The sequence below is a fragment of the Chenopodium album genome, chromosome 11, assembly GCF_948465745.1.
Source record: "Chenopodium album chromosome 11, dcCheAlbu1.1, whole genome shotgun sequence".
Taxonomy (NCBI): Eukaryota; Viridiplantae; Streptophyta; class Magnoliopsida; order Caryophyllales; family Amaranthaceae; genus Chenopodium; species Chenopodium album.
The window spans coordinates 59,101,624-59,119,929 of record NC_137844.1 but is presented as its reverse complement, the minus strand read 5'-3'; the positions used below and the strand labels follow the sequence as shown (position 1 = coordinate 59,119,929).

General features: G+C 34.6%; 1 protein-coding gene across 2 annotated transcripts; it reads left to right on the top strand.

The window, feature by feature from the left end:
• The first annotated feature begins 2,682 nt into the window (after nucleotides 1–2,682).
• Nucleotides 2,683–17,979, top strand: LOC145569463 (uncharacterized). Of its 2 annotated transcripts, XM_081628806.1 has the most exons (23): nucleotides 2,683–2,896; nucleotides 3,952–4,231; nucleotides 4,624–4,692; nucleotides 4,776–4,913; nucleotides 5,050–5,167; nucleotides 6,354–6,436; nucleotides 6,665–6,760; nucleotides 7,474–7,642; nucleotides 8,669–8,811; nucleotides 8,911–8,997; nucleotides 9,100–9,285; nucleotides 10,051–10,218; nucleotides 10,780–10,900; nucleotides 10,985–11,054; nucleotides 11,955–12,042; nucleotides 12,130–12,250; nucleotides 12,737–12,930; nucleotides 13,037–13,145; nucleotides 13,459–13,614; nucleotides 14,424–14,526; nucleotides 15,550–15,723; nucleotides 16,896–17,041; nucleotides 17,193–17,979. In XM_081628806.1, exons 1-23 carry the CDS (start codon nucleotides 2,745–2,747, stop codon nucleotides 17,381–17,383), a joined length of 3,162 nt encoding a protein of 1,053 aa, XP_081484932.1. In that variant the 5' UTR covers nucleotides 2,683–2,744; the 3' UTR covers nucleotides 17,384–17,979. The 2 variants fall into 2 exon arrangements, with proteins under 2 accessions (XP_081484932.1, XP_081484933.1); XM_081628807.1 differs by lacking the exon at nucleotides 10,051–10,218.
• Nucleotides 17,980–18,306: the final 327 nt, after the last annotated feature.

The window sequence follows — 18,306 nt, the reverse complement described above, 5'->3', positions numbered from 1 at the left end:
TATCTCCAACCACGCCTGGTGGAAAAGTTCTAAGTTGCATCCCTTCCCGAGAAGGTATGCAGACTTCACAGTATAGTCTTCTGATTTTGAATAGGCCCACACAAGCTTGTCATCATTTTCTCTTTCACTAAGGGGGATACTCAGTATACATTTAATATCCCTCTCAGTGAAAAATTCATCAATACTATCATATCTCCATTCTTTCTTCTCCGGGTCAATAATGTCACTCACATTATTAAAAGCTGTATTTCTTTCGGATAAAATGTAGCGACCTTCCTCATCAGCGACCCATGGATCCGACCAAATATTGATCTTGCTGCCATTTCCCACCTTCCACAAAACCCCTTCCCTGATGATAGCTTTCGACGCCCATATGCTTCGCCAAGAGTAGCTTCCATTAAGCCCGAGGTAAGAATCAAGAAAATCCGAATGAGGGAAATATTTAGCTTTGAAAACACGCCCAAATAAAGAGTGGGGGAATTGCACCAAACGCCATGCTTGCCTTCCTAAGAGAGCGTCATTGAATACATTCAAATCACGGAAACCCATACCTCCTAGACATTTCATAGTGCACATAGACTCCCAACTTTTCAAGTGTATTTTCCTTTTCCCATCCTTCGAGCCCCACCAAAACCGAGCCATAGCCGAATGAATACGCTGAATAACAGTGCTAGGAAATTTATAAACACCCATCAAATATGTTGGAATGGCTTGAATAACTGATTTTAGGAGAATTTCCTTTCCTGCTCTTGACAAAAGCTTCTCTTTCCAACCCTGCAGTTTCTTCCAAATCCTGTCAAGAATCGCCTCAAAAATGGCTTTTTTCGAACGACCTACAATTGTAGGAATACCTAGGTATTTTTCATGTCTGTCAACTTGCCGCATATGTAAAATTTCCATCAAACCTTCTCTCTGCTCAGTAGGAACCCCTTTGCTGAAAGAAACCTCCGACTTTTCATAATTAATTTTCTGCCCGGATGCCTTTTCATACTGATACGAGTGTACTTCATGTACATTGTGGGGCTAGTGGTCCTCCTAATGGCTGTATTAGTTTACCTGCTAATCCACAAGTAAAGCCCGAAATTACTTCGGTGGAGCAGGGTAAAAATACATGTGATGTTAGCTGTACTTCAGTTTTTTGTAATTTAGTAGCTTAGAAGTACAAATTGTAACATGTATTTTGGAAATTATGAATAAAAATCATTATTATTACTCGTTTTCTTCGTTTTAAATAATAAAAAAAACGCCAAAGTTTATAAAAATATTTAGCAAAATAATGATAATTATTTGCAAAAACAATAAAGATAATAATAGTGATAATTACAAAAGTAGGATCAAAATTTGGTGTCTACACTCATTTTCTATTTTCTATGTCAAAATCTCAAGTTCTTTTTAGTGATTCAATAATATTGTGAAACTCGTTTTTTTTAAACCAAATTATCTACTATCATTTTCTGATTTCCAGTTTGCATTTAGATATGGGGTATTTCTTAGGGATAAATCATTTTTTTTTTTTTACACAGGGGATAAATCATTCTATTATTAGATGATGGGGTATTTGTAAAATAATGTAGGTTAAAGAAATACAATTAAGAAATCGGAGTACAATTAGATATTGGATTGAACCAAACTAGTTGATTTATTTGGGCCAATTAAAGACCAGGTGCAATTGGATTATATGGCCCAATAGACTTGTCCAACTCTTACAGGCTTACAACATGCAAATGTAGTCCTAGTCCATGTTTTTTATTTTTATTTTCTGATAATCTAGAACAATTGAGTAAGTTTATTTTTTGTGACTGCTTTGCTGCTTTTATTAAAGTTCCGGTTTACATGCTTTGATCTCTTTGGATAAAAAAAACAACATGCTTTGATCTCCATTTCTCAATTATTTTGAAACCGGATGGAGCATTCAACATTTCGCTTTGTCATATCACCTACATACATGAAGATAATTAATATTATTTACATTACTAAATGGTCTATATATCTAAGCATTATTAGTAAATGTAAGTCATTGTTAACAACATGGCAATCACACCCTAAGGAATTGTCCTGCCCCTAAACAACTTTGTGATTTATAAATTTGTCTCATTATATGTACTTTAAAAAACCAATTATCCACTAAACATTTTAAAAAACATAATAGAGAAAATTATTTTGTTTCCTTTTATTGTACACGTGGATAAGTATATAAATAGTTCTTTTTTGTAATTGAAAAAAATTCGATAGATTGAATAAGGGTGTGTGCTATTCTCCTGATTTTTACTTATCTGACTATCTGAACTTATTTGAACTTATCTTAACTTATCTGAACTTATCCGATCTTATCTTAACTTATCTGAATTTATTTGAACTTATTATTTCTTTCAGAATTATTTTAGTTATAAATTATACTTTGGTAGGCCTGATTAACTCTTATCACAACTTATCTGACCTTATTTTTACTGAACTTATTAACAATTATCTGAACTTATTAACCCTGAAATAAGTGAAAATAAGGTGAACAGAACAGGCCTAATAGTTGTATGTTATATTTCAATTTTTTCCCTATAAAAAAACCCTAAAAAATCCTGACTCGGTAGGATCCTTTTTCTTACAAAAAAAAGGGTGTACTTGTATTTCAATTTCCCCATTAAATAAAAAATTATTTCAAAAAAAAGTACTGTAATTAAAAAAAAATAAAATGAAGGTGACCCCGTCAACAAAAAAATAATAAAATATAAAAAGATCGACCTACAAAAATGGCAGTTGGAGTAAGAGCAGTTTCACTTTCTGCTTCTTCAACCTCTTCCTTGAAATTGTGCTACTTTCATCATCGTCATCGTCATCGTCATCGTCATCATCATCATCATCATCATCATCGATCATCTTCATTTTGTTTTCCAAGCTCTTGGTGAGTTTCTCGCTCACATGTTAATGTTCATATTTATGCAATTTTGATGATTAATGCTTTCAATTATTATGATTTTTTTCATGATTTGAATATCAATTTCACTTAATTAGGTTAATTTGATCTCTTTCCGCTATTTTTTTCTTCGTGTAATTTTCTTTGGTCATTGTTATTTATTTACTTATTATTATTATTATTATTATTATTGATGAATTTTGATCATTGTTAGTTGTTACTATACTGTACTGATGCAAGTAAGTAACATCTAATGTTTTATGATCTCAATTTAGGGTTATATAAGTTGGTTTTTTTGTACTAAATTTCTGAATGGAGTAGTTTTTAGGTCCTTTTTGGTTGAAAGGATTTGGCTGAAAAAGAACTGAGGTTTTGAAATTTTAATTCCTGGCCACAAATTACTAACACATAGATTTCAATAATTTGTTTTGTTTTTTTTTTTTTTTTAAAAAATATTTATCAAATAATTTTGATTTGGAATGTTTGAAGTTTATATTACTACGCGCATTTAAAATTAAAAATCATGTAATATATGTTACATACGAAGTAACATTGTGAATGTGAATGCTTATTAAGGAGCTGTTACACACAATAGAAGGAAGTGTGATGATCAGGGATTGGTGTGTTTCTTAGCGTTTTTCAATGATTGATTCTTTTTAGAGCATGTTAGGTATAGTGTGTGCCTGTGTGGTGAAAATGGAGTCAAATAATCGTTTTTTTACTTTATGTTTTTAATTCATAAGGTTGCTAAAGGTAACCATTACCGCCTTTCCTGGCTTTTTGTTATGCTTTTTAACCTATAGTAACTAAATTGTCTCCCTTCTCAACCTCCAATTTGATACACGGGTATAGCAAAGTTTGCACTTGAATTGGAATGAAGTGCTCGAGTATAAGGGATTAGGAAGTGTTGATGTATTTGCCTCCTTTGTTTCTACATCTGTGTTAAGTCTTCGTAATTAGTTACTCCGTAATTGAAAGGTTGTACTGCAAGGTAGAGATTTGTAAGAGATGCTTATGTTGACAATATCAGCTTCTGTTTGCAGGATCAAAAAAATCAGTTGCTATAAGCTTTCTTGTAGCATGGAGGGAATCGACAGGAAGGGAATGACGAGTGATGTCTGTTCTAGAACTATGATTTATGAGCCTATATTAGAAGAAGGCGTCTTTCGATTCGACTGCTCATCTGATGATAGAAATGCGGCATTTCCTAGCCTCTCATTTGTGAATTCTAAAGTCAGAGACACACCTCTGATGAGTGAAAAACTTCCTTTCTATATACCTACATCTGAGTGCACTTTAGGGCAACAAGTTGTTCAGCTTCAGGTTAAATCCTGTTCTCACTATTTTCATGCTTGCAATCTGGGACATGTTTTTTTACTTCTGTTCTATTTCAATGACTGATATATTTTATCTGAACCCAAAACTGAAACCATGTAGATGACCTTAAAAGAATTGAAGATATCATGATTTGTCATGCCTTCTCTTCTCTCTGTTGGTGTCAAACATTATCTTGAAATTTATGAACTTAAATTTTGATTTTCTGCTAATTCTTCCACCTAAAGTTTTAAAATTTCTACTACACCCCGTCTCTGTTCTCTATAAGGTGAGTTATGACTTATTACTTCACTTTGGTGCTCTTTGGTTTGTTTGAATTGTTATGCTCTTATTTTTCACTTTTACAACAGTTTGTTTTCAAACTTATTTCTTCATTGCAGCTTCCTGTTGGTACATCATTTTATGGAACTGGAGAAGTCAGTGGACAGCTTGAGAGGACAGGAAAGAGAGTAAAGTTTCAATCCTGGCATTCTATCCTATGTGAATCACTTAGTTTTATATATAGGGTCTTCACTTATTCTTTCTGCATTAGGTCTTTACCTGGAATACAGATGCTTGGGGATATGGTCCTGGTACAACGTCTTTATATCAGTCACATCCCTGGGTTCTGGCCGTTTTGCCAAATGGGGAAACACTAGGTGTGCTTGCTGATACAACACAACGCTGTGAGGTAAAATCCTCATTTATGGTTTTCTATCTGAAGTCCCTGATTTTATAATGTATTAATGTTCACAGAAAATTAATGAGTGGTTGCTTTTCTTGCATTTACTCCCTAAATGTTTATTCTAATCATCTTTCATGTGCAGATTGATTTACGGAAGGAATCTACCATAAAGTTTGTTGCACCATCATCTTACCCAGTTATCACATTTGGTCCATTTTCTTCCCCAACTCAGGTTTTGGTGTCTTTATCTCATGCAATTGGTAATCACTGTTACTCATATAAGAAAATTATTTGATTGCATATTCCCACTTTCCCCCAATACTTCTACACAGCTGGATGTTTAGCTAGCTTAGAATAAGAGAGAATTACAATATAGGGCAAAGGGAGAATTTCATGAAGCCTTTATGGACATCTTTATAAAAATCTTATTTCTTCATATGGTCAATATCTGTGGATGCTGTACTAATAATGGAAATCCTTCTAAGTTTCAAAAAAAGGGAAAAAGGTTACATTCTTTTCAGTTAGAGAAGCATGACCTTGTGTACAGGCTTGTTGCACTTTACACTTTTCATTTCTAGCAGAAGAAAAGGAAGAAAAATATCAATAACGTACTTACGTACACCAATCTTAAGAGAATTTGCAAATTAGAATTACAACCTTTTGACACATTAAAGTTATGAATATATATTAAATATGCTTCTTGTGATAGATAACCTTTGCACCCCCATTACTTTCCATTTTCCTCCCTAAGGAAATTTGATATGTGTACACCTTTTGTCTTTTAATTCTTGCCTGGAGCAAATAATTGGCAACTTTGTTTTGTTTAGGCTAGGAAATGTACTAGAGACTACGGAGTAATATATATTATTATACTCAATGCTATGGCCGTTTTTTCTAATTGAAATGGCCACCTTACCCCTTTGAAAACTTCTTTAAGACCCGTGCTTGTTTGCTACTTTATCATGTGACGATTAGAGAAAAGGGAAGAGGGGGGGGGGGGGGGGAGGTCAACTCTGCTATGCAAGTTATAAGAGGGGAGGATCACGTGGCTATTGATTGACCAATTTTTGCTTTCCTTGGTGTCTCAAACTAGCTACTTCATCTACATGCTCACCTTAGAAACAGTAGAAGGCTAAGAGAAACAAGCATCTATTAATTTTAAATTGGATTTGACAAATCTAAATCATCTTTGGGACATAGAGACACACCATATGAATCTTTCAGAAATATGATACACACCAGTGACATCAGTATTAAGTCAAAAGAGAGATGCTTGAAGCTATATTTCTTTGTTTTCATTGAGTTTGTCTCAAATACGGAAGGAGCATTAAAAAAGCAAATTGAAATAAGCTGTATTGTATGTTTTATTTCTGATGTTATGGACTTTCCATATCCCAAATGCATTTTGTACAGAGTACAGACTTATAACCTATATTCTGGTTACAGGAGCTGTGTTTATGCCACCAAAGTGGTCACTTGGCTATCATCAATGTCGATGGAGCTATGATACTGATAAACAAGTTCTTGAGGTTAGTAATTCTTAGTCCTTGAAAAAGATGCACTGAAATCCTATCTCTATTTGTGGTGCATACATAAGCACGTTAAACTGTTCATCTGTCATGTGATTTTGGTGTTTGCTAAGTGATTTCTTGTTCATAGCCTGGATTTCCTTCCCTTTTCCCTACTGGCCTATCATATACTCATATCTATATTTCTGTCTTTTTTTTTTTTTTGGTAATTATCTACTGAATATGCAGGTTGCTAAAACTTTTCGGAAAAAGGACATATCTTGTGATGTGATCTGGATGGATATAGACTACATGGATGGTTTTCGTTGCTTCACTTTTGACGGTGTAAGCTATTTTATTTATTTTCTCAAATGATCATATCAACAATACTATTTTAAGAGTTGCTCCTTTGCAATAATACATATTGCAGTTTTACAGTAATATCCTTAATTAACTCTGTATGATAGTCATCCTTTATACTAAAGTTAGGTTGGGAGAGGAGCCCCTCAATGACAAGATATGGGTGATTTTATAACTTTCATTCATTCTGTCAGCAATCTTCAGCTAATGAACAACATGGTTATATATATATATATATATATATATATATATATATATATATATGCTAAAATACTATTCGATAGTAAAGACTGGCCTTTATGTCATATTATTTACCCAGCTCTTTCATTTTTTCAAAGACACTAGTCAGTTATGTAATGTGGATACATATCTGCTCAAAAGGGGTGTAACCGTGTAAAGAAACCTGCCAAAGGACCTAATGGGGAAATGGGATTTGTTTCAGTTTGGGTTCTTCCATAACCTTAGTGTAGTACTGAAAAAGTGAAAATCATCTGTTCTGGCCACCATCTCTAGATTTTCTTTGCAAATGAGCCTTTGTGCTAGTAAAGACCCTGGATGATATTACTCCTTCCCAATATTCTAATTTGATATGGATTATTTGCGGGATATGAGAAAATTTGTAGAATGCTATGGAATGTCCTTTTTATTCTTTATTTTGATCATAAAGTTTTTCTTGTTTCACTAAAATATTGTACCAGGAGCGTTTTTCAGACCCAAACTCGTTGGTGAATGATCTCCATCTTAATGGTTTCAAAGCTATCTGGATGCTTGATCCTGGAATCAAACATGAAAAGGGTTACTTTGTTTATGACAGTGGAACTAAAAACGATGTCTGGATCAAAACTGCTGATGGGAAACCTTTTTTAGGTAAGAATTTTACTAGGTAAGTTTTTTCTATGGATACTTGGCCTTGATAGCACAAGGATTTCTTGTACATGGGCTAATCTTGAAGTCTGATGTTTTATAACCTATTTAATATCTTGTTTCTGTAAATGAGTGTATTGCTGACAAGTGGCTCGGTTTGACGGGATTCAATTTCCAATTCAATCACTTAGATATAGCACCTAGCAGTTCACTAACTCCACATTTTCCAATAATACTATGCAAATTCTACTTGTTTGGTCTCATACTCGCATGAAGTCACGAGTTGGCTACTCCTCTCTTTTTTTAAAATGTTTTGGCTTGAAATAAAGGTGCCTATATTCACTCATATAGAGAGTCAATAAATAGAAGATTTCAAGTTCAGGAGTTTTGATTTTAAGAAGAAAGGGAAAAATATTTGTGATGGACTGTGCAGCAGGATATTTGGAAAAGAAAAAACGGAAAGCATCATGCAAGGAATCAATATTAGGGGAAGGGTATGTTAGTCATAGTCTATTCGTAGTAACTTGGGGAATAAGCTAGAGGTTTGTTAGGGGGTATTTTCTATAAATAGACCTCATTAGGAGGAATAATGATCATGTTGAATATTATTGAGGATTGTTATTGGAAGAGAGTGAGCCTCTCGAAAGCTCATACTTGGATAGCATCCACATCTCGAAAGTGGAATTATCATTCAATCTAGTGTAATTTTCATAATACGATCATCATTTTCAGTCCCTAATTTCTACCATTGTTAAGCTGTAATCATGCCAGAAACCATGCTAATTCCTAGCACATCAGTGATCAGTCTGGTGAAAATCTGTTTCTCTAGTTTCTTTATAGAGAAAGTCATTGTTGATGCATTGTCAACTCACTAGATAAGTAACATAATTATGTACTCGTAATTGTTTGAAACCTTATTCTTCCATTGCTTATCAATGTTATCCATCTTGAAGTTCAATAGGATTGTATGAAATATTCATAAGCAATAGTCGAACCCTGTGGTTGTCTTATACTTTCTTTTATAATCAGGTGAAGTATGGCCTGGACCTTGTGTCTTCCCTGATTTTACACATTCAAAAGCTCGATTATGGTGGGCAAATTTAGTTAAAGACTTCATTTCCAATGGCGTTGATGGTATATGGAATGATATGAATGAACCAGCAATATTTAAGGTATTGAATTTTGACATTTGTATCCAGATTGCACCCAACCTTTAATCTTCTACCTCTCTTGGGTTGTAAGTTGGTTTTATCTTGTTACATGTTTATCAGGTGGTGACAAAGACAATGCCTGAGAGCAATATTCATGATGGAGATCCTGAGTTAGGCGGCAGCCAAAACCATTCATACTACCACAATGTATTACTTTATATTCTTATGCCTTTTGTTTTTCCTGCTCACATTTTTTTATATGATTGACAGAGCTTGATCTTTTAATATGAGATTCTGCTGGTTTTTCAGGTCTATGGGATGCTCATGGCTAGATCTACATATGAAGGCATGAGATTAGCAAAAGAAGATAAGCGGCCATTTGTTCTTACTCGAGCTGGATTTATAGGCAGCCAAAGGTATGCTGCAACATGGACTGGTGACAACCTTTCAACTTGGGAACACCTTCACATGAGTGTTCCCATGGTACTTCAATTGGTATGGGATCTGGAGAGGTCTTTCTTATTTGTTGTTTATTATTCTTTCCCTGTTATGCAGTAATTTTAATAGGAATATTTGACTTAGTAAGGAATCCTGTGGTGCCATCTGAAGACAATTAGTAAAGTAATGTGGCTGTCATTCTAATGCAGCCAAAGGCACCATTCCTTATACATATTGACGATGCAAGTTCCTTATTGGTATAATTTGATTTGTAGCACCACAAGGTATCAAATCCTTGTGTCCAATTGGAAGGTGAGGTTCAGCATAAATTGGGCTTCTCGCCCAAATTGAGTTTCATGGAGGAAAACCCCGTCCTCACCTTGGCCATCCTATATACTTACTCTGTTTTTTTAGTTCTACCATATTTCGTTTAGGATATCTACATGTTCATTTTTGGTAATTAGGTTTTAGTATGTTAGATTGTTAGAGTGCTCTAAATGACAAAGCTCCTTTTTGGCTAGTCACATGATTGGGCTAGTCTTTGAACCGCTGCCCGTAATAAAGCAACTAAAGAGAAATGGTAGAAGTTCTAAAACATAAAGTTAAAAAAAAAAAAGAAAAAAAAAAGGAGGAAGTACATTGATACACACACAAGGAAATACAATCATACACTAAGAATTGAAGTATTGGGAAAGAAAATATGTGTTTATATGTTTCTTTTTGTTTACTACTATGAGTAGAATTACTGTTCTCCTAAGAATCAAAGGTTGAAAAGATATGTGCTTAATTATTTCATTTGTTTCCCCCCTTTTTGGGTTACAGAGCCTTAGTGGACAGCCTCTTTCAGGCCCAGACATAGGTGGTTTTGCTGGTAATGCAACACCAAAGCTATTTGGAAGGTGGATGGGTATTGGTGCCATGTTTCCATTTTGTCGCGGTCATTCTGAGAAGAGTACAGATGACCATGAACCTTGGGCTTTTGGTGAAGAGGTATGTTGGAAATTCAGGACATAAAAGTTTCAATTTAATGCTGGTTTATATGCCCTTGTACAATGCTTAATGCTATTGATTATTTAGTTTTTGCATGGCTAACTTTGTGACAAAACTTCTATCAACCAATTCGATTGTTTAGAGTTATAAAGTAGACCTGTGGATCTTTAAGAATATCATCTTCATGTCAAAGTTTAAAGTTTCTTTCACAGCTTTAGTTGAACCAAAGTTGCTGCGTTCAAAATGATGATTGTGAATAATATGACATGATAATTAAGTGTGATGATTTCCTATCCAGCCCACCTTTTGTGTATTGATGGCACCGCTTGGTGCTTCATTAGCCATTAGTACAAGAAAGGTGTATTGCTTAAATAATATTTCCTCGTTCTTGTTGATTGCTAGGGGTGGCACACATGTAAGGAATTGGACAGAGATAGATATATAAAATGAGGGATCATGTAATGGCTATGTAGCAATTAATATGAAACTTTTAGATTAGGAAAATGTAGCAATTAGAAAGTAAGATTGAGGTTAACTGCTAACTTCACTTTCATTTATCAGTGCGAGGAAGTGTGTCGTCTTGCTTTGAAGAGACGCTACCGGCTTATACCACACATATATACTTTATTCTATCTAGCACATACGAGGGGAACTCCAGTTGCTTCACCAGCCTTTTTCGCAGGTGGTATAATTATCAATGACATAGCTTGAAATTCATCAATGATCCGTTTACCATCTTAATCGTTAAAGCTATTCATGTTTCTAGATCCAAAAGATGTACACCTTCGTACAGTTGAGAATTCTTTTCTGCTGGGACCACTTCTTATACATACAAGGTTTTCCATCTATCATCTTATGCCTTCTTCTTTTTCATGTGTTGATTGCTATTTTCTTATTATACCATTGATATGTTGTTAGAACGTCTTTAATTTTAGTTCATTGTAATATGAATCAAGCAGACTAATTACAGCTAAATACCCTTTAGGGCTTGCTGCCTTGTCGACCCGTTTGGTAGGTGGTAATCATTGGTGATAATGGTAAGGAACACAAATGTAGCTGTGAGCAAAGTCCCTTGCGAGTATTCTTGGTAATGCTTGCCCACTCCCAAGTCCCAACTAGCTTTTTTTTTTTTTTTTTTTTTTTTTCCTTCATTAATTCCTTGTGCCACCATTATTACTGTAGTGGTATTGAGAGGCAATGGGAATTTTTGAAGCACATTCATAGAAGGGGCTGTATCTCCATGGACACTGACATGGGACTTCACTTGTCAATCTACATATTGGTTCATAACCATTATCACTATTTATTACAGCCTACCAAATAGGATGTGAAAAGGCCCTTAAACATTAAGAAACTAGTGCAGAAGACTGCTTCCTATATGAATATTGTACAGAACTACAAAACAATAGGTGCATGTAGGATGATTAGTTTGAATAATTTTTGCTATATGCATAATCCCACCCTCTAATGATACGGTAGAATGTGGGATTCCACAACTCCAAGCATCGGACTCTTTATTAATTGAACCTACAACATCTATCTCTGTTTTATTGATGTGGTAGCAAGTTAGCAACTGCGGAAGTAATACAATCCTTTGCAGTAAATGTGTTAAAATTGCAATATATTTTTGGCTCTATTGGATATGACTTTTCATAGGGATCATCTTTTAGTAACTAAGAACTAGGAGCTGACTTGATTGCTTAAATTTGAACTGATTCAAGCGTCACTATCTACAGTACTTTGCAGGATCAGGGGACAGACCAGATACAGCCAGTGCTGCCTAAAGGCATTTGGTTGAAGTTTGACTTTAATGATTCACATCCGGTATTTGGCAACCTTCCTTTAAGCGTACTTTGATGGCAAACAAGTTTACATGACAATTATTGAAGCTTTTGGTCTTGTGTTATTTAGGACTTACCCTTGCTGTATCTCAGAGGAGGATCAGTGATTCCCTTGGTCCCTCCACATCAACATGTTGGGGAAGCTAAGCCAACAGATGACTTAACACTTTTTGTCGCTTTAGATGAAAATGGTATGTTCCAGCATTGCTATTTAGCTTCAGAAATTGTAAACTTTAACTCCTTAAGCTATAGCAGATATAATAATTGGATTATAGCAGATGCATTCATGTAAGAGATCTCAATGTCATTTTATGTATTTAGTTATTTAATTTATATAGAGTATGCCATGAATTTTGAATTAGAGTCCGTATAAATATATGTTCTAAATCAACTTATTCACAAAATAAAGGTCATGTTAGACTATTCCTGCAGCTTATTCCTTGTCTTCATTACCTCTGTAGACCCTCTTTTCTTGGTCCACAAGCTGCCCTTTTCTTTGTTCTCATTTTTTTTCATGATCTTCATTTATTGGAGTCTGTTTAATGGCCATTCTAAGATGGTGGCTGTTATATTCTGTATCTAGTTCATTGTTTATTTCTATTTTCCTGCTGTAAGGGAAGCCTTTTTTTGTGCTGAAGTTATCAGCAGGTGTATGACATGCTTCCGTATAATTGCAGGAAAAGCTGAAGGTGTACTATTTGAAGATGATGGTGATGGATATGAATTCACCAGAGGGAATTATTTATTAACTTATTACACTGCTGAACTCCACTCTTCTGTCGTGACTATAAAAGTTTCTAAAACTGAAGGATCCTGGAAGAGACCGAAACGTCGTCTGTGTGTGCAATTGTTGCTTGGTGGAGGTGCAATGGTAGGAAATTTGGTGGAAATATGACAGTTGGTTAGATATAATTGCTATTCTGCTTCATAGATAGATCTGTTTTCATAAGTCTTCAGATTTTATTACTTTCATGCAGATTGATTCCTGGGCCACTGATGGAGAAGAAGTGCAGATTACCATGCCATCAGAACATGAAGTTTCTAACTTGGTCTCAGTGTGTCAGAAGCAGTATCAGACTCGTATAGGTAACTTGAAAGACATTGAGCAAGCTAGGCCAAAAATACATGCTTTGAATTTTTGACTGCCTACTCCTTTGCAGTTATTTTGCTCCAGCTGCCTTTACCTGGCATCAGGAATTTGTCACTTTCTTTGTAATCTTGTATTAGTTATGTAATACTAAAGTAGGAATCTCTTAATTGCCATAATACTTCCATGTAAGTCTTTTCTCAAAAAAAAAAAATTTGCTAGTCAATGTTACCTTTAAAATCCCTTGCAGAAAATTTAGGTTGCATCTTCCTGGTTAAGTTTTGAGCTCAAGTTTATATCTATTTATTGCAGAAACTGTGAAGCGTATTCCAGAGGTTGAACATACTGCAGGCAAGAAGGGTACTGAACTTTCAATGACTCCTGTTGAACTAAAAGGTGGTGATTGGCTTCTTAGAGTGGTTCCCTGGATTGGTGGTAGAATTATTGCAATGGAGCATCATCCCACAGGTATGACTTTGTCTCTTTGATCCATCTACTAAGCTAATATTTACATTTACAGAAAAATGGAGGGTACAAGCTTTATCCAAAATGATTGGGCATAAAACTTTCATGAAGCTTTTTAAGCCTCCTATAACATTAACATTTACCCTTCTTTACCACAAACAGAAAAGCATAATTCATTCAATCGAAGGAAAAATGTCAACTGCTTTTAGCATAATCCACCTCAACTCTTTTGACTATTGTGGCCAAATTTATTAGCTAGACAGAAAAAGACAGAAAGAACTTTGCGGTGTTAGATTATATATTAATTCAAGGGTGAATAGTAAATCTTTCTCTGTTAATTTTTAAAAATTGTTATCACCAATTGTCTGTATCGTTACTGAAAATCTCATGTTGACTCTTTGATTAAGAGGGAGTAGTTCTCTGGAATGTATCATACTATATATCTGTTTCTCTATACATTCAAGTTAAAAGTGGATAATAATAGCATTTAGCTCATAAAATATGTTTTGAAAATTTCTAAAGAAACTTGTCCTTTTCTGAGGAACTAATAGCCCAAAAAAATACTAGTAAAAATAATAAAGTAAGTATATGTAGGCATACTTCACATAACAGAAATAACTTAAGAAAGCATGTGACCCTGATTTCGTGAGAAAGTAACATTCTTAAACAAACTTTCTTATGGTTTTGATCAGTTGTGCCACTATTTTTGGCTGGACTTCCTATCCAAACTTTGTTGCCTGATAATAATTCCTGTTTTGAATCTCATCTTCTGCATGCAATTGTCTAATGCTATGCACCTTCACTTGGTACAGGAATACAGTGGCTCCATAGCAGGGTTGAAATTGATGGCTACGAGGAGTACAGTGGCACAGAGTATAGATCTCCTGGATGCACTGAGGAATATACTGTCATTGAGTGAGTGCTATTGTTAATGCTGATGACTTGTGAGTCTTGAGTTTGGAAGTTGCTGCATGTCAAGATGCTAAAACATGATTAACTGATTGTTCATTTATATCATTAAACTGACACCCATTTTATTAGTGAATTGAACTTGGGTGGCCATTATTGGAACTTATCCAGATTTCCAGAACTTATCTGAATTTATTTACCTGGAACTCAAGTGCAGAAATTTTATTTCGTATAATGCACATATTAAGCTGCTGAAGAAATCCATATTTCGTATAATGAACACCAATGATCCTGAATATTCTATGAAGAAAAGATGATAATGTGCTTTAAATCTTTAATTGTACCTATCAGCATTATTGCTTGTGTATTAACGTAGCCTGACAATGTGTTCAGGATTTAGCTGTTAATGCTTTTGGAATTACAACTTAGTGTATGGGTATATTACACATTACTCACAATTACACAAGCGAGGTTTTCTACAAAGAAAAGATTGAAATATGCTGAGAATGACTGAATGTACCTCATGAGCAATAATATTGCTTATTAATTTATGCAAGCTTGTCATTAGTATTCTAACTTGTGTGCGTGCTTTTGAAACTACAGCTTAGCATATGGGATTATTATGCTTTATGCTACTTTGTATTTTTCAATCACACCACATATAGAATATTACAGCTGCACGGATCATATTAAGTCAAAGTTAACACCTTTGTATTTTCTCTGCATAAATGATGAAAATTATTGTGGCTGAAAATAACTAGTTCAGGAACTGTTGAGTCTGAATTTGTCTTTGTATTTTCTCTGCACATGTGATGAAACTTTATGTTGGCTGGAATAACTGGGTTTAAGGAACTGTCAAGTCTGAGCTTCTTCTTTTTAGGGTATTGAAGATGCCAGTGATCTCACTATTGAATTTGTCTGTGCATGACTGCATTGGGGATGCAGTTAATGTACATTATGTAGTTATTTATTTCTTGAATCTCATGACAATAAGTGCCTGTTGCCTTCTCCAAATTCATCTTAATGCAGGCGAGATCTTCAGCAAGCTGGAGAAGAAGAAGCCCTGTTAATGGAAGGTGATATTGGTGGAGGGTTGATCCTGGAGAGAAATATATCTATTCCAAAGACTGAACCCAATGCTGTCCAAATTAAATCCAGTATCATAGGCCGTAGTGTTGGTGCTGGTTCTGGAGGATTTTCAAGGTTTGTTCTTATGTTTACTCGAGGATCATTTCATTCACAACTCTCAATTACTAATGATCAGAACGTGCACTTGTATAGCACAGGTTTTAATGCTATAGTGTATTTGTATACTTTTACATGGTCTTTCTATAAAAGAATTGGGGAAGGGCTTTCACAATTTCAGGTGAACATGCACAACCTAGCTTCAAATTTAGTTAGATTTACTAATTTTCACAGAAATTGGACATGACCTATATTGCCTGCTAAATTCGATTGGATAACCCTTATCAACCAATGCCCAGACCCATTTCAAACTTCTGAAGGCTTCCCCTATGCTTGGGCTTTATGTTGATTATTAGATAGGTTAGGATGAAACTGTGGAAAGCATCATGGTGCCAATATGCAACTGTACAACAGATTAGCAACGTGAACACATTCTGCTGTTGCAGCTGAAGAAAATTGCTTCTAGATGATTAACAATTTGGGTAATTTATCTACATACTATGTGGTGGTGCAAGGTGAAATCATGATAAGAATTTTCTATTTGCCCTGAGAAAGACTATGGTTAATAATCATCATATTATTAAATTTTTAAGCAATTGAAATATATTATAAGACAATTATCAATTTATGATCATTTGCATCATGAACTGATGCTTGAAGCTCTAATTTATTTTGAATTGAATAGATTGAGTTAACTTGATTAACTTTTATTACAAATTCTCCAATTGTTTTAAGACTCTGGAGGTTGTATCAACTTATTACCTATTGATTCTAAGAACAGCCTTCAGCCCTTCATTATATCTTTATATGCTAATGTAAACAGTCAGCCTTTTGTGTTGTAAGTATAACTAGTGGGAAATTTTAATTATATTGCATATCTTAACTTGTGTAATTCCAGTGCTATGGATTAGTATTTATAATATACATAGACAACATAGTAGTATCAGTTAAATGTCTATAAATTATAATTTTATATTTTCTAATGATTACCCAATTGAACATGCCAACTTAAAATGGTCATTCTACAGTACATATGCTCAATTCTAGATGATGGGAATTTTGTGAATGCTTGTGTTTTTTTTTTTTTTTTTTGAATATATTTTAGTCAATCCAAGCCTGCTTCATCTAGTCTTAAGTTGTGCAGCCACTTGTGCTCATACTCATTGCCTGATGACGGGAATTTTGTGTAGGCTTGTGTGCTTGCGTGTGCATCCAACCTTTGCTCTCATGCACCCTACAGAATCATTTGTATCATTTACCGCAGTTGATGGATCTAAGCATCAGATTCATCCAGAGTCTGATGAGTTGTCTTATGAGGGCGACCAGCGACCAAATGGTAATTCTCACACAGTAATAGTGGCATTTTTTAGTAGTAGAAAGCTAGTAGCTAGTTTGATCATCTGATTTGTTTTAGATATACATGGAGCTATCTGATATTATCTTTTAGTTTTCTTTGAATTTATACACTCAAATCTGTGAATTTTCAGGAGAATGGGCACTAGTTGATAAATGTCTCGGTGTTAGTCTTGTCAACCAGTTTGATATCAATGAAGTATACAAGTGTTTAATCCACTGGGGTACAGGAACTGTTAATTTGGAGCTCTGGTCAGAGCAAAGGCCTGTTTCTAAGCAATCACCTCTAAGCATATCACACGAATACAAGGTGAAAATGACTTAGTACCTTGTATATCTTCTCAGTTGTCGCACAAAAAGTAGGAAAACGATACAGATATCAAGTGCTGAGTGGTGTGTCTGGATTCATGCTCGCAGCCTGTGCATCCAGATAATGTAAAATGAAAAGCGTGTTTGTAGAATGAAGAATAAACTTAAGCTGTTGGTAAAATGTTCTTCAGAATAAGCAAAATTGTACCCAGAATTGTATCAATGTCTCTGACATAATACCAAGTAATAACTATTACCGTGATAGCCTTTTGAGTCATTTCATTATATTTGTGTATTTTGTCATACGGGTTCAGTCAAGGAGGAAAAGAGGGGAGCTATCCACTTTTAAGCTAAAGAGGAGCGAGGCACCATTGTAAAACTTGGGAGAAATAGGCTCCTAGCTCCTCCTAAAGGTTATTAGTTGCCTTCTCGGCAATGACTCACAAAGTTTGATATGTGTTGATCCATTTTGGAAGAATGGAAGCCCTTTAACTTTTCGATTCTGTTCAAATAATTACAAACATCCATTGACTATATTACTTTGTATTAATTTAAGCACATTGATCATTACTTTTGATAAACGAATTGTTAAGTTCTTAAGCTTTTTAATAATTAAGATTTAATTCTTAATTTATAATTAGGATTTAATTATACCTAATTTTGAGTTTTTCAAATGTCCAAAGTACAAAGTTCGTTTATTAGAGAATCTCGTTTACTACTAAGATCGTTCATCTCATTTATCATCTCATTTAATAAACGAGTCATTCATGAACTGTTCACGAACATATAATGTACAAAATGAGCCGAGCTTGAACATATTTTTGAGCTCACTAAAAAGCTCGGGATCATGCAGGGTACACAAGTACACAATTATGCAACTATGCAACTACTGGTATTACTACTCTAATACTGACTGTCGGTATACATTTTTTTTTTAGC